Source organism: Saccopteryx bilineata, chromosome 5, assembly GCF_036850765.1.
Source record: "Saccopteryx bilineata isolate mSacBil1 chromosome 5, mSacBil1_pri_phased_curated, whole genome shotgun sequence".
Taxonomy (NCBI): Eukaryota; Metazoa; Chordata; class Mammalia; order Chiroptera; family Emballonuridae; genus Saccopteryx; species Saccopteryx bilineata.
The window spans coordinates 230,492,729-230,507,696 of record NC_089494.1 but is presented as its reverse complement, the minus strand read 5'-3'; the positions used below and the strand labels follow the sequence as shown (position 1 = coordinate 230,507,696).

General features: G+C 40.1%; 1 protein-coding gene across 4 annotated transcripts in view; it reads right to left on the bottom strand.

Annotated features, from left to right (window-relative positions):
• Positions 1-14,968, bottom strand: part of TEC (tec protein tyrosine kinase) — a 130,890-nt gene that overhangs the window by 39,882 nt on the left and 76,040 nt on the right. For all 4 annotated transcript variants that reach the window (XM_066279005.1, XM_066279004.1, XM_066279006.1 and 1 more), the window contains 2 exons: positions 6,594-6,675; positions 5,567-5,695 (listed from right to left, as the gene is read on the bottom strand). In XM_066279005.1, coding sequence (XP_066135102.1) covers positions 5,567-5,695; positions 6,594-6,675 — 211 coding nt within the window. The remainder of the gene's footprint in view (positions 1-5,566; positions 5,696-6,593; positions 6,676-14,968) is intronic.

Here is a 14,968-nt window from a genome sequence, read left to right as displayed (position 1 = left end):
CACAAAAATAAACTCAAAATGGATAAAAGACTTAAATGTAAGCCGTGAAACCATAAGCCTCTTAGAAGAAAACATAGGCAGTAAGCTCTCTGACATCTCTCGCAGCAATATATTTGCTGATTTGTCTCCACAGGCAAGTGAAATAAAAGACAGGATAAACAAATGGGACTTTATCAAACTAAAAAGCTTCTGCACAGCTAAAGACAATAAGAACAGAATAAAAAGACAAACTACACAATGGGAGAATATATTTGACATTGCATCTGATAAGGGGTTAATAACCAAAATTTATAAAGAACTTGTAAAGCTTAATACCAGGAAGACAAACAATCCAATCCAAAAATGGGCAAAAGAAATGAATAGACACTTCTCCAAAGAGGACACACAGATGGCCAATAGGCATATGAAAAAATGTTCAACATCATTAATATTTAGAGAAATGCAAATTAAAACCACAATGAGATATCACCTCACACCAGTCAGAATAGTGCTCATCAATAAAAACAACACAGAATAAGTGCTGGCGAGGATGTGGAGAAAAGGGAACCCTCCTGCACTGCTGGTGGAAATGCAGACTGGTGCAGCCATTGTGGAAAACAGTATGGAGATTCCTCAAGAAATTAAAAATCGAACTGCCTTTTGACCCAGCTATACCACTGGTAGGAATATACCCCAAGAACACCATAGCACTGTTTGAAAAGAAGAAATGCACCCCCATGTTTATGGCAGCATTGTTCACAATAGCAAAGATCTGGAAACAGCCCAAGTGTCCATCAGAGGATGAGTGGATTAAAAAGCTTTGGTATATATATACTATGGAATACTACTCAGCCATAAGAAATGATGACATAGGATCTTTTACAACAACATGGATGGGCCCTGATAACATTATACTGAGCGAAAGAAGTAATTCAGAAAAAACTAAGGACTATATGATTCCATACATAGGTGGGACATAAAGATGAGACTCAGAGACATGGACAACAGTGTTGGGGTTACAGGGTGGGGGGAGGAGAGGGAGGGGGTTGGGGGAGGGGAGGGGCACAAAGATCATGGCTTTTCAGCATTTGCCATATTCCCCCTCTAATCTATAGACAGACAGCAAATATTTACTTATGGTGTTTCCACTATAAAGACTGCTGTCTTAGGGACAAATGCTGATGAACTATTTCAGCAGTTCCTCCTTCTTCAAAGACTTATATGTCAACATAGAGCTCCATGTCATAGGATATACTCAAGCTCACTCCATGCTCCTTGGAGCTTTAGCACAAGGGAATGCCCTTTTTTTTCTTTTCTTTTCTTTTTTTCCCTCTTTTCTTTTCTTTCTTTTTTTTGATTGTATTTTTTCTTTTATTTACTTATTTTTTGTATTTTTCTGAAGATGGAAATGGGGAGGCAGTCAGACAGACTCCCGCATGCATCTGACCAGGATCCGCCTGGCATGCCTACCAGGGGGGAATGCTCTGCCCATCTGGGGTGTTGCTCTGTTGCAACCAGAGCCATTCTAGTGCCTGAGACAGAGGCCATGGGGCCATCCTTATTGCCCGGGGTGGCTTTGCTCCGGTGGAGCCTTGGCTGCAGGAGGGGAAGAGAGAGACAGAGAGGAATGAGAGGGGGAGGGGTGGAGAAGTAGATGGGCGCTTCTTCTGTGTGCTCTGACTGGGAATCGAACCCGGGAATCCTGCACACCAGGCCAATGCTCTACCACTGAGCCAACCGGCCAGGGCCTAGGAATGCCCTTGTTGATCAAGCTACCCAAAAGAAAATTATATGGAGCAACCATGACAGACCGAGCAAGTCAGTCTCATACTATTCATCACCAGAACGCTGCAGCCCAGTGTAAACAGTTTCAACTTTCTCGGGAAGCAGCACGGCAGATTGGGAAATCCTGTCCAAGGGGTCCTATACTGCCCCTTCATTTGGAGTTAACCCTCAAGGACCCCTACCAGGACAACTTTGGCAGATGGATGTTACTCATATACCTTCATTTGGCAAACAGTCGTATGTCCACATTACAGTGGATACATATTCCAGATCTATAGTAACCTCTGTCAGAACAGGAGAAACTGCTAAGCATGCTATAGCTCATTGTCTGTATGCATTGTTCTATTATTGGATTTCCTAAACTGGCTAAACTGAAAATGCTCCTGCATATGGAGCAAAAGCATTCACTGTACTTTGTCATGCTTACAATCTTTAAAGTTAAGGTATTATTAAAGTGTACTCAGCAAACATTTTAAGGTCAATTTAAAAAAAAAATTAAGAGGAGGTAGTCATATCCTGGAACTCCTACGGGTCTACCATATCATGTTTTTTACTTAAAAAAATTTACATTTCTTTGGAATGCTGATGAACAGGAGACACCAAATCTTTTTCACCTGCAAACTACTACCTTCTTTATTAGATCCAGCTAATGATACTGTTTTGTCTTTTTCCAAATAGCTCTAGATATATGGAAAAGATTTATATAGGCGGATGAGGATCCTCAAACCCCTCAGTGAGATCTTCTGAGCATGGCTTTTAAGATACCTAGAGGCAGAAAAAGCCCAATAGAGATCAGGGGAACTACCAGCTTTTAGGATACACCCTTAAAGGCTCCAATGCCCCAAAGGGGTCTCATAGGATGCCATCTGGGTCCTGCTTCAATAGTGGAAAGGAAGGTCATTGAGCTAAAGCCTGCCAGGCTTACATGCCTCTGCTGTGAGGAAACAGGGACACTGGAAGGTAGGCTTCCCCCTCGCTCCTCTAAGGGAGGGTTCAGTCTCTTCCAGCCCTGCTCCAGCCACCTATGACCTAACCTTGCCCAGAAAGCTGGGGTTTGCCACTGAAGGCTGAAGGTGCTCAGGGCCGTCGGCCCCATCTACGACACTGTGGATGAGCCTAGGATATTTCTTCCAAGAAGCAGGTAAACTGATCTCATTTGCACAAGGGCCACTTAACTATGTTTTGCCTGAATAGTCAGGTTTTTTATTCTTCCCTCAAAGATCTCTGGTGTGGGTGTTGATAGTCCTATTTTCTGCTGCTTTGCTTAATATATAGTGTTTCCTTTATCCCTCCTACCTCAATGCCCCACTCATATTTCAGGCTGGGACCTACTCCTAATTTAGAGCTCTCTTTCCCCCTTTTGCCAACTTTTATTATGAATCTACCTTTGCCACCCAGCTTAGTGTATCCCAAGGTTCTCTTTACCATGCCACAGTCACAGAGCTCCAGGGAAAAGCAACCTGGTCTCATCTCTCCAGGCAGAGGAGAACAGAAGCTCCATATCCACGCATGCTGCAAATGGCTTTTCCAGTCTACCTGAATCATTACTAGCTAGAAGCAGCGGTCATTGGGACTTGGACATGAGCTGCAAAGTATAGAATGGTGACAACAATTCCAGTGCCATGCGGACTTTTCCTGGATGTGGACTTCTCCTGGACTCCTGCTCCCTGTAACAGCTCCTAACAGACTGAACTGTGGTTGGGTTGCATTTTTTCAGGGATTTGGCATGGTGATAGGGCCAACTTGGACTTGATGAACATCATAAGGACACTATTCTTTTATGGATTCTTGCTATATTGGCCAAGAGTTTGTTTAAAGGCTTTTAATCACTGTAGAAAAAATAGAAGACTGGATAAAGAAGATGGGACACATATACACCATGGTATACTATTCAGCTAGAAGAAATGATGACATCGGATCACTTACAGCAGAATGGTGGAATCTTGATAACATTATGTGGAGTGAAATAAGTGAATCAGAAAAAAACAAGAACTGCAGGATTCCATACATTGGTGGGACATAAAAGCGAGACTAAGAGACATGGACAGGAGTGTGGTGGTTACAGGGGGTGGGGGGAGGGAAGGAGGGAGAGGGGGAGGGGGAAGGGGAGGGGTACAAAGAAAACTGGATAGAGGGTGATGGAGGACTCTTTGGGTGATGGGTATGCAACAGAACTAAATGACAAGATAACCTGGAAATGTTTTCTTTGAATATATGTACCCTGATTTATTGATGTCACCCCGTTAAAATAAAAATTTATTTATAAAAAAAAAACACAAGAGACAAATGCTGGTGAGGATGTGGAGAATAGGGAACCCTCGTGCACTGTTGGTGGGAATGTCAACTGATACAGCCACTACGAAAAACAGTATGGAGGTTCCTCAATAGAGCTGCCATATGACCTAGCAATCCCACTTCTAAGTATACACACAAAGTGAAGGAAATCAGTGCCTTGAAAAGATGGCTGGCCCTTAACAACAGCTGGATCCCTAGTAGAGCGTCACCTGCATGTGGAAGTCCTGGGTTCAATTTCCGGTCAGGACACACAGGTGAAGCGACCATCTGCTTCTCCACCACTCCCCCTCCCACTTCTCTCTCTCTCTCTCTTTCTCTCTCTCTCTATCTATCTATCTCTCCCTTCCTCTCCCACAGCCATGGCTCAGTTGGTTCGAGCAAGTCGGCCCCACTGAGAATGACTCCATGACCTCAGCCTCAGGCACTAAAACAACGGTTTGCTTGCTGAGCAATGGAGTAGTGGCTCCAGACGGGCAGAGCATCGTCCCCTAGTGGGCTTGCCAGGTGGACCCCAGTCCAGGCACATATAGTAGCCTCTCTTTCTGCCTCCCTCCTCTTACAAAAATAAAAAAAAGTAAATAAAAGAAACAATGTCTGCACTCCTATGTTCACTGCAGCATGATTCACAACAGCTACAGTAGAGATACAACATAAGTGTGGTGAAAATGTGATGTGGTCTCAGAGATAGAGATGGAGATAGAGAAAGATAATGGAATGTTATTCAGCCTTTAAAAGAAGGAAAGCCTGTCATTTGTAACAACATAGATGAACCTGGAGGGCATACTGCTAAGTGAAATAAACCAGACAGAGAAAGACAAATATTACATGGTATCAGTTACATGTGGAATCTTAAAAAAAAGAAAAAGATAAAAGTTCGAGTAAAAAAATGATGGTTGACAGGGACTGCAGCTAGAAAAATAGAGATGTTTGCAAAAGGATACAAACTTTCAGTACTAAGAGGAACAAGGCCTGGGGATCTAATGTATACATGGTGACTATATAACTCTGTAGTGTTTAAGTGAAATTTACCCAGAGAGTACAACTTAAATGTTCTCTCACTCATACATAAAAAATGGTAAACATGTGAGGTAATGGATGTGTTAACTCAATGGGAGGAATCCTTTCACAATGCATAAGTATATCAAATCATCACACTGCACACTTTAAATATCTTACAATTGTATAGTCAAGAACCTCAATAAAGTTGAAAAAAAGAAAAAAAGCTGATAATGATCGCCATATTAGGCTCACACTTTTAATAGTCATTTTTACCACATTGTGATAAAAGGTTCCAAAACTTGATTAGATTGTTTGATTCCATAAAATGATCCCACTACTAACTAGATATAATTATTCTTACAAAATACACCTGCCAATATTTACACTGTGCTAGGAAACGTAAAGGCCATACTTAACCAATATCAAAATCAAAACCATGTGACTTTCTCACTATACCAATAATACACACATTCTGAGAATATGATTATAGAATAAAATGAATACTTACTACTCTCAAAAATATTATATTTTTCACACCCAGGTGCTAGTTTTTCAGTTTGTCTGCAACACTGATAACTTCCATCTGCCCAAAATTTAGGATGATATTTAATCATAATATTATTGTTGTTCTTTATTTCTGTAATTCAAAAGCACATTAAACGATTAGTGCAATAAAGCGGAGATGACAGACAATGTTTCATAAGTAGCACCGTCAATCATTCTTTATTTCTCAGATACCACATTTATAAGAACACCCTCCGAACATCATACAATCCAGCATTCAGAAAATCCATACAGTTCTCTTTGCCCCTTTTATTTGGTGAAGCATCCTTGTTAGCAGAAGTAATGCCTGCTACATTGCAATGGGTAAACACATAAATCAGTCCACCACCATGCTGATCGCAGAAGCAGCAATGAGGACTGTGCAGAACAAATCACCCATGTAAACGCTTTAAGCATAAGTCACTTCATCCACACCAAATGTTGACTACATAGGTAATTTCTTAGAAAACACCAAATCCTGTTGTCACAAAAGTCCCGTGCTTTACTATCTGCACATGGATCGTGCCTTAAAGGAAAGCATGCTTTTCTTAGAAACTATGTATACATCAGTAGAAGGAATCAGATTATAAAAAAATAAGTTATCTTCAATATATATCACTAGGAGTAACAGCATGGCCTTGTAGAAACACTTATTGTATATTAAAAGATTGTAAATGCAAGATACATGAGCTGTGTTTCTGTTTTAGAGATAACATGTTTTATCCTAAAATTAGATAAAGATTTCTTTTTTATTTTATTTTATTTATTTATTTATTTATTTATTTATTTATTCATTCATTCATTTTAGGGGGGGAGAGAGAAAGAAAGAAAGAGAGAGAGAGAGAAAGGGGAGGAGCAGGAAGCATCAACTCCCATATGTGCCTTGACCAGGCAAGCCAGGGTTTTGAACCGGCAACCTCAGTGTTTCCAGTTTGACGCTTTATCCACTACGCCACCACAGGTCAGGCAAGATTTCATTTTAGGAGTTTTACCTTCTTTTAACTTCTTCACCCACCGGTCCCTGCTCTGTGCACTAGGTGCAAAAATGTAGAGTGTGTTAGCATCATGAACAACCTAAAATAAAAGAGAAGATGGAGTCGGTGAGAAATACTCAGACACTACACTTCATCTGGCACAGAGCACTTGGTGCCACAGACACCAATAAATGATTCTGAAATACTAAATGAAAGGAAGTCAGTTACTTTGGACCCAAAGGGGCTAGATCTCTACCTTACAAAACACAGCTATTTCCTCGTGTCTACATCAAGTAGGACACACATTTTGCAAAAGACTGTTTTATAGAAGAAAAAATTTATACAGAGGCCAGGATGCTTCACTAATCTTGTTATTTCCTGTGACCTAATTAACTAAAGCTCCTTAGGTAAATTTGGTATAACGGGAATTTTTTTTTTAATTGAATCTATTGGGATGATATTGGTTCACAAAAACCATACAGGTTTCAAGGGTACAACTCAATATAATACCCTCTGCACACCGCACCGTGCACTCTCCACCCCAAGCAAAGTCTATTTCCCTCCCGATTGTCCCCAACCTCTGCCCACCTCCACCTACTGCCACCCCCCTTACCTCTGGCTATTGCCACCCCGTTGTCTGTGTGTTTGTGTTATGTATATAGGTTGTTGGCTAATCCCTTCACCTTCTAATTCAGTATTTTTCTGAATAATACTTAGAGGAATGGACTTCTCTTTCAGGATCACTCCTAATCCTTTACTTTGCTACTATACATAATTGCAGTAGCTACCTATTAAGCACTGACTATCCTAACTGTTATGTGCTTTGCAGACTGTAACTCAAGGACTCCTCTCATCAGCATTTCACAGACGAGGGGACTGAGGCCCTCCAGTCCTGTGTATTTCTGGGAGGCACCATTCATCTAGAATGCTCTGCGAATGGTGTCCCCTCATTCAATCTGCCCATCGTCATTTGTCCAGTAATCCAGAAAGCCATGATTCTAATTCCAAAGCCAGATCTTTTAATCCAGTGCCTTTTTTAGATGTCACTAAGGCAACTAAATAGTCTTATTATTCATATTTTTAGTGTTAATAATAAAATTAAACCTGGGAAACTAACCCAAGAATTTTATCTTTGGTTTTGATGTCTTTGGTCCTTCACAAGGCAAAAAACACTTTGATTGTCTAAAAAATATATATACGGTTTAGAAACCTCCACTGGCCATGTCAACAGTGGCTTGAACACAAATAGCTCTTTCATTGATAAATGGCTCTTCCTGGCCATCTTTAATAGATAATTCCTTCCCATTCATTTCAATCAAATAAATGCAATCTAACAGCACAGTGAAAACCATAGAACAAATAGTGTTATATTTCATTCAGTGATTAATTCATCCAACTACTATTTTGCTGGCACTACATAGATATAAAAATATATCAAACATGAAGCCTATTTTCAAGACAGGTACGGAAACACTTTATAACAAGATAGAAAGTGAGACATAATAGAGAGGCAAAGATAAAGCACTCAAGAGAGATCTGGGGATGTATGTTATCTTATCTGGTCCATGATTTTCATACCTGTGATACTGTGATTTATGATAAGAAAAGAAATAGCTATTTGGTCTTCATCCTGGGTCCTGGCACAGAAATCCTAAAACCCTTGGAATATCCTGTGCCTAGAGTGATAAAGCTGTCTTTTGTTATGCTAATGAGGTGACTTTTGGAAAGCACGTAAAGATGAGGGCTGGTTGCCAGGGGAGCCGACTTTGTGATTAGGGGGTAGGAACTTCCAGTCCCTCCACCCCGCCCCACCACCTCCAGAGAGGGAGGAGGGACTATATATAGCATTCAATAGCCAATGGCCAATGCATCAATCATGCCTACATAAGGAAGCCTCCATAAAAACCCTAAATGAAGAGGGTTTGGAAAGCTTCCGGGTTGGGGAATACAAGTCCTTCCCCTGTATCTAGTTCTTCCATCTAGCTGTTCCTGAGTTATAGCATTTTATAATAAACTGGTGATCTTATAAGTAGAATCTCTGAGTTCTGTGAGCTACTCTAGCAAATTACTCAAACCCAAGGAGAAGACTGGGAACCTCTGATTGATAGCCAGTAAATCAGAAGCAGACATGATAACTTAATGTTGTGACTAGTATTGGAAGGGGCATCAGTCTTGTGAGACTTAGGCCTTAACCCAGTGGTTCTCAAAGTGTGCGCCAGGGTGCATTGGTGCACCTTAGAAGATTTCCAGGTGCGCCCTATGGTATTCAGAGAAAAATGTGTCTGTTGGGGACCAAAAATCCAACAGGGTTTTTGTTTAGATTTTGGGAGGACAGAGGTGTGGGGAATTGGCTGTAAGCTGACAGTCTGCCCAACCCCCTACCTCACTTGCCTGATTAGGTTGCAAAGGCTGTTAAACTGTGGTGCTGGATTGTTTACACTACCCCCCATGTTCCCCGGAAAGACTGAGGCAAGTTTCTTCTATTCTTTGTTTGGTGTAAAGTTAAGATGATATGTATGGTGGGGGTTTTCTGCACTTGGTAAAATTATTGGGTTGCCTTGGAAACGTGATCAGAGACCATTAATTTGCTAATGGCCTCACTTTGCCCTATAAATAAAGCAAGATGCAGTTTTTGGGTGAGCTTTGTTTTTGCCAGCAGCAATTACAGGGCCCTCCCAACCCCGTATTTTCTCAATTCCGCATATTTTCTTAATTCCACACCATTCCCACTCAGGACCTAGAATTACTAGCTGCGCTGGTTCGCGGCATGTGCCCAGATATAAAAATAAATAGATTATACTATTATACCATTTCATTACAGAAATACCGCTCTTTTTGTTAACACGTCATTATTATATTTATTATTAACACATCACTATATTATTTTTAGATAAATACACCCAAACAAAATGGATAGATTTCTCAAAAAGAAGTGTGACACTGAAGAATCTGATTCTGGAAGTGAGCAAAAGTTCAGTGTAAATAAAATAGGACTTGAAGTCTGCTGGGCAGAATTTAATTTATAGCATTTTCCATCACTTAACACTGAACAATACGATTGGATTAGAAACCCATTCATGGAAGCTTCAAGTGTTTGGTTTAACATTAACAGAAGAAGAAGAACTGGCAGCTATATCCACTGATCATGTATTGATGATTAAACATAAGGAATTGTCTCTTGAAACTTTTTGGATTTCTATAAAAGAAGAATATGTGGCAACATCTACAAAAGCTTTGAACATTTTATTACAATTTTCAACATCCTATTTATGTGAATTAGGATTTTCTACTCTCAACACAATTAAGAGTAAAAAGAGAGGAATTCTTCAATGTATTGACTAGGAAATGAGAGTTTGCCTTTCAAATAGATGCCCAAACATTGAAGAAATTGCTAGGACACATCAGGCTCATGTTTCTCATAAACATAAGAACGTAAAAACTTAACATATTCATGCAGGGACTTGCCGAATTTACTAAATCTTACTAAGAATGTATCTATATATATAAAAAGATAACTTTTTTGTCATTTAAAAAATTTTTAACCCCTCTTTTTTACGAATTCTAAAAAGCATAATTCAAAATTTGTAACATAAAAGTGTTTTTTAAAGTCAGAATAAATTTAATTTTGTCATATTTATTTCGTTTAATTACCATAAAAGCACACTTGGACTTTATACTTTTTTCTTTAATATTTGACTTATTATTATAACATATTTCTCAGAAATTTGTATATAGTGTACCTATAATTATCGGTAGGATTTTAAATGTGCCCCGACTTCAAAAAGTTTGAGAACCACTAACTTAACTTATGGAACTAATGCTATCTTTGCTAGAATTTAAATGAATTGTAGAACACCCAGCTGATGTCAGGGAATTGCTTGGTGGTGTGTTAAACACACACACACACACACACACACACACGTTGGAACTGGGTGTCAGAATCTTAACATCTTACCCAGATTTGTCAATGCAATTCCATATGTACCGTGAAGCAGTCATTCAGAATTGACACGGAGTACCTGGAAAGAACTGCTAGAGCTTTGAACCTTCCAGAAACCTGGGTGCATTGTAATAATTGATTATAAGAGTTCACTTTACTGAGTCTTTACATCAGGCTAAGCACTTTACACGTAGTGCCCCATTTAATTCACACGGTAGCCATGTCTCTACTAGCAACAGGATCCTCATCTTCCAGATGAGAAAACCAAAGTAGGTGAGGTTAAGTCATTTGAGTGGGTTCTGTGTTTGACCCCAAGGGTTCTTCTTATTCATGCTTCCTCCATTGGTCTTCATGATGTCCCCTGCTTCCCTGCTAGAATCTGCCTTGTCACTCTCCAGTCTAACTCCTCAAAACTCACCTCACGCCAGGGCAGTGAGCCTGGAACTTTGTTAAAGTTCATTAAAGGCCAGCTGATCAGAAGAAAACTAACTCAAATGCAGAGTTCTGATAACTAAGACGAGATCTATTACCTAGCTAACTTGGGACATCTGTATTTATATTTTAAAAATTCCAGAGATAGCATCCTCAACCCAAATAATAAACATTAATCAGGCATTTCAGGCAAGCCAGCGGGTGGGCTTTCTGGGGTCCAGCATCCTTTTCTCAGCAAGCCCCAGAGCACACATGGAGGCCACCTCTACGTCATCAGTGTGCAGGCAGCTGACTCAGTGCATGCAGGGAGCCATCTCCTCACTGTCCCATCTCCTGGTGAGTCACCTGCCACAGCAGAGGCTGTCAGGAGAGAGAGAGCTCTGCAGACCTCGAGGCACAGAAATCATCACAATGAGGAAGTAAAGAGATACTATTGGCAATGTGTCTAACGGCTGTTAGACAGACAGATCTGGGTTCAAAAGTCAGGAAGGAAATGCCACCTCCAGGGGAACCCCGGCTGCCATCAGCAGATGTACCATCGAAGGACGTCTCTGGCTCCTCCTCCCACGCTCTCTGCTCCTTCCTATGGCTGGAAGAGGCTGACGTGGAAAGCAACCTCCTTTTGTTTCTTGGTATCTTTTGAAAGTCTACTTCTATGTTACTTTTTTGGCCTTGCTTCTGCACATGATGCAAAGTTTCATGGTAAAGATGTGAAACTAGGGGAGGGGCACAGAGAAAACTAGACAGAGGGTGACGGAGGACAGTCTGACTCTGGGTGAGGGGTATGCAACATAATTTAATGACAAGATAACCTAGACATGTTTTCTTTGAATATATGTACCCTGAAATATTAATGTCATCCCATTAACATTAATAAAAATTTATTAAAAAAAAAAAAAAAAGATGTGAAACTAAGACCCAGACTTTCTTAAGTTACACTTAAGTTATAATAAGAAAATATTTTTCATCTTTTAAATCTTGTTGGTTTAAATTATATAAAGTCAATTTGCCTCTTCTTAATTTTTAAGATAGTTTTATTTTAAAAGACTTTATTGATTTTTAAAGAGGACAGTGACAGAGAGAACCAGACGTGGGGAAGAGTAGGAAGCATCAGCTCGTAGTAGTTGCTTCTTGTATGTGCCTTGACCAGGCAAGCCCAGGGTTTTGAACCAGTGACCTCAGCATTCCAGGTCAAATGCTTTACCCATTGTGCCCCCACAGGTCAGGCTTAAGATGGTTTTTGAACTTTTCTTATATTTATTCATTTCAACAATTAAAACTGGTTCTGGAATGAAATGCTTTCTGTTCTCACATTTTCCTCATCGTTCTAAAAACCATCTCAAAGCTTTCAGAACATACCTCTTTCTCTTGGACAGCAAAAATTCTAATTCTGGGTCTAGAATCATGGGAATTATAGCTCCCCACATCCACCTGACACCCACAAATGTCTAATAGCTGTCAGAGTGTGGTAGGAATGGTTCTCTACTAAACTTCAACTGAAATTATACACACACACAATCCATTATATATGTACTTAACATACTTAATCAAGAACAAGAATTAAATTGGGTTTACCTCTAGATCTGAGGTAGGTTTAGTGCTAATAGCAGTAGTAAGAGAAGTGACAGTCACAACAGTAACAGCAACTAACACTTATTTTGCTCTCAGTATGTATCTAAACTATTTATATATCACCTTAGTTAATCTTCACAGCAACAATAAGAAGTGAATACTATTATTATTATTCTAATTTTTCAGAACAAGAAACAGACACAAGGTCACAAAGTCTGTCAGTGGTGAATTAGGCAGGTGTGGCCCCAGAGTTGCCTCTTTAAGCCCCATTCTGTCCCTGCTCTTCATGCCAAAAAATGGTAGGTATAAAATGAGGAATTGGGAAAAGGAAAGTTAAATGTAGTCCTTCCTCCGACTCTGCTGTTACCACCATAGTGAAAATAATCCAGATGTACTTTTAAAGCTTGAATATTCTAATTCACTAGGTTCAGATCATCTTAATCACCCCAACTGGTAAATGTTTATTTCAAGTATAATTGATAAATTCACAGCAGCAATTAAAAATAAGCAAGATCTCCACTATGTTGAAAATATGTTTGCAACTTTCCCCTCAGTACACAATAAGACGACAGCCATGGGTAAAACACGCCTTTCATTGGAGATGTTCTTTCCTCAGAGGAAAGCATAAAAGTGATCTCAACCAGAAATGGAGGTGGGTAGCTGTCGGAGAGGGGTCCTGTGCTGTCTGCTGCACGGTCTGGAATACCAGAGTCCAACTGCACTCCTGCCTCTCTAAGTATGTATGCACCATTTTCCTGTAGGGAATGACAAGTATGGCTCAGGGGACCACTGATCCTCCTGGGAAGTGACAAGATGTGAGTGTGTATTCTAGGGCAGTTTTTCATTCACAAAATGACCTTAAACGAATCATTTAACATCTGTGAACCTCAGTTTCCCGTCATAAATGAGAATAGTATCTTTACCTTTCTTACATGATAGGGTCATTATGAAGAAAAACATTAAATAACCTAACTTTTTTAAAAGGTACATCTTAATCTATATACAATGCCTATATATTTTGTATCTCAAACAGCCTTTTGATCTCATTTCTGTTCAAGTGGCTCACTCCTGCCTCTTCTCAGCTTCCCAAACTCAAAGAGAACCCCTCATCCCACTTTTTTTCAGTCTCAGCCTCCACTCCTAACTGCTCTGGGATGAATCCGAATAATAGCAAGTTAGATCTGGGGCTTAGAAACTCAGAGCATTGGTAGAATCCAACAGACCCAAACCGAGAATAAGACAATGGTTCAACCAAGGCTTATAAGCAGTTCATGAAGAAAAGCAATTACGTACTATTAAAGCACAAATGGACCTAAAAATCAACCAGCATGGTTCAGCAATCTCACTTCTAGGGATTTATCTTAAGGAAATGAAATCTGGATCTTGAAGATACCTCTGCCCTGTCATGTTCATTGCAGCACTATCTCTAATAGCCAACAGATGAAAACAATCTAAATGTCCACTTACAGATGAAAAAAAGAAAATGTGCTGTGTCTATATCCCCTGGAATACATACTATTCAGCCTCAGAAAAGGAAGAAAGTGCTGCCTGGCCTCTGGTGAGGCGGTGGGGAGAGCACCAACCTGGAGCGCTGAGTTCCTGGCTCAACACCCTGGGCTTCCCAGTCAAGGCACATGCGACAGGCAACAAGCAAGCAATGAACAACTAAACTAAAGCTACTGAGTTGATAATTCTCGCTTCCTCCCTTCTCTCCTCTCTATAAAATCAATAAAAATCTTAAAAAACAAACAAACAAGGAAGTCCTGTTATTTTTGACAGCATAGATGAACTTAGATAACATGCTAAGTGAAATAAGCCAGATACAGGAAGATAAAGACTGTCTGACCTCACTTGTATGTGAAATTTAAAATGTCAAACTCACGGAAAAAGAGAACAGTGGGAGTCAGGAGCTGGCGGTGGAAAATAGGGGAAATGTTGGTCAAAGGGAACCAAGTTTCAGTTGTGTAAAATGAACGTCCTGCAGATCTTATGCTCAGCACGGTGACTACAGTTAACAATACTGTAGCAGGCGTCCCCAAACTACGGCCCACGGGCCGCAATGCGGCCCCCTATGGCCATTTAGCCAGCCCCCACTGCACTTCTGGAAGGGGCACCTCTTTCATTGGTGGTCAGTAAGAGGATCACTGTATTTGGCAGTCCTCCAATGGTCTGAGGGAGAGTGAACTGGCCCCCTGTGTAAAAAGTTTGGAGACCCCTGCATTGTATACTTGCAATTTGCTCTAAGGTAGATCTTAAATGTTCTCACCACACACAAAAAAAGAAAGAAAATTATAACTATGTGCGGTGATGGATGCGTTAATTACTTGATTGTGGTGATCACTTCACTATATATATACACACACACATCAAAGCTTTACACCTTAAATATATACAATTCCTGTGTGTCAATATACCTCAATAAAATTTTTTTTTAATCCGCCACTAAAGC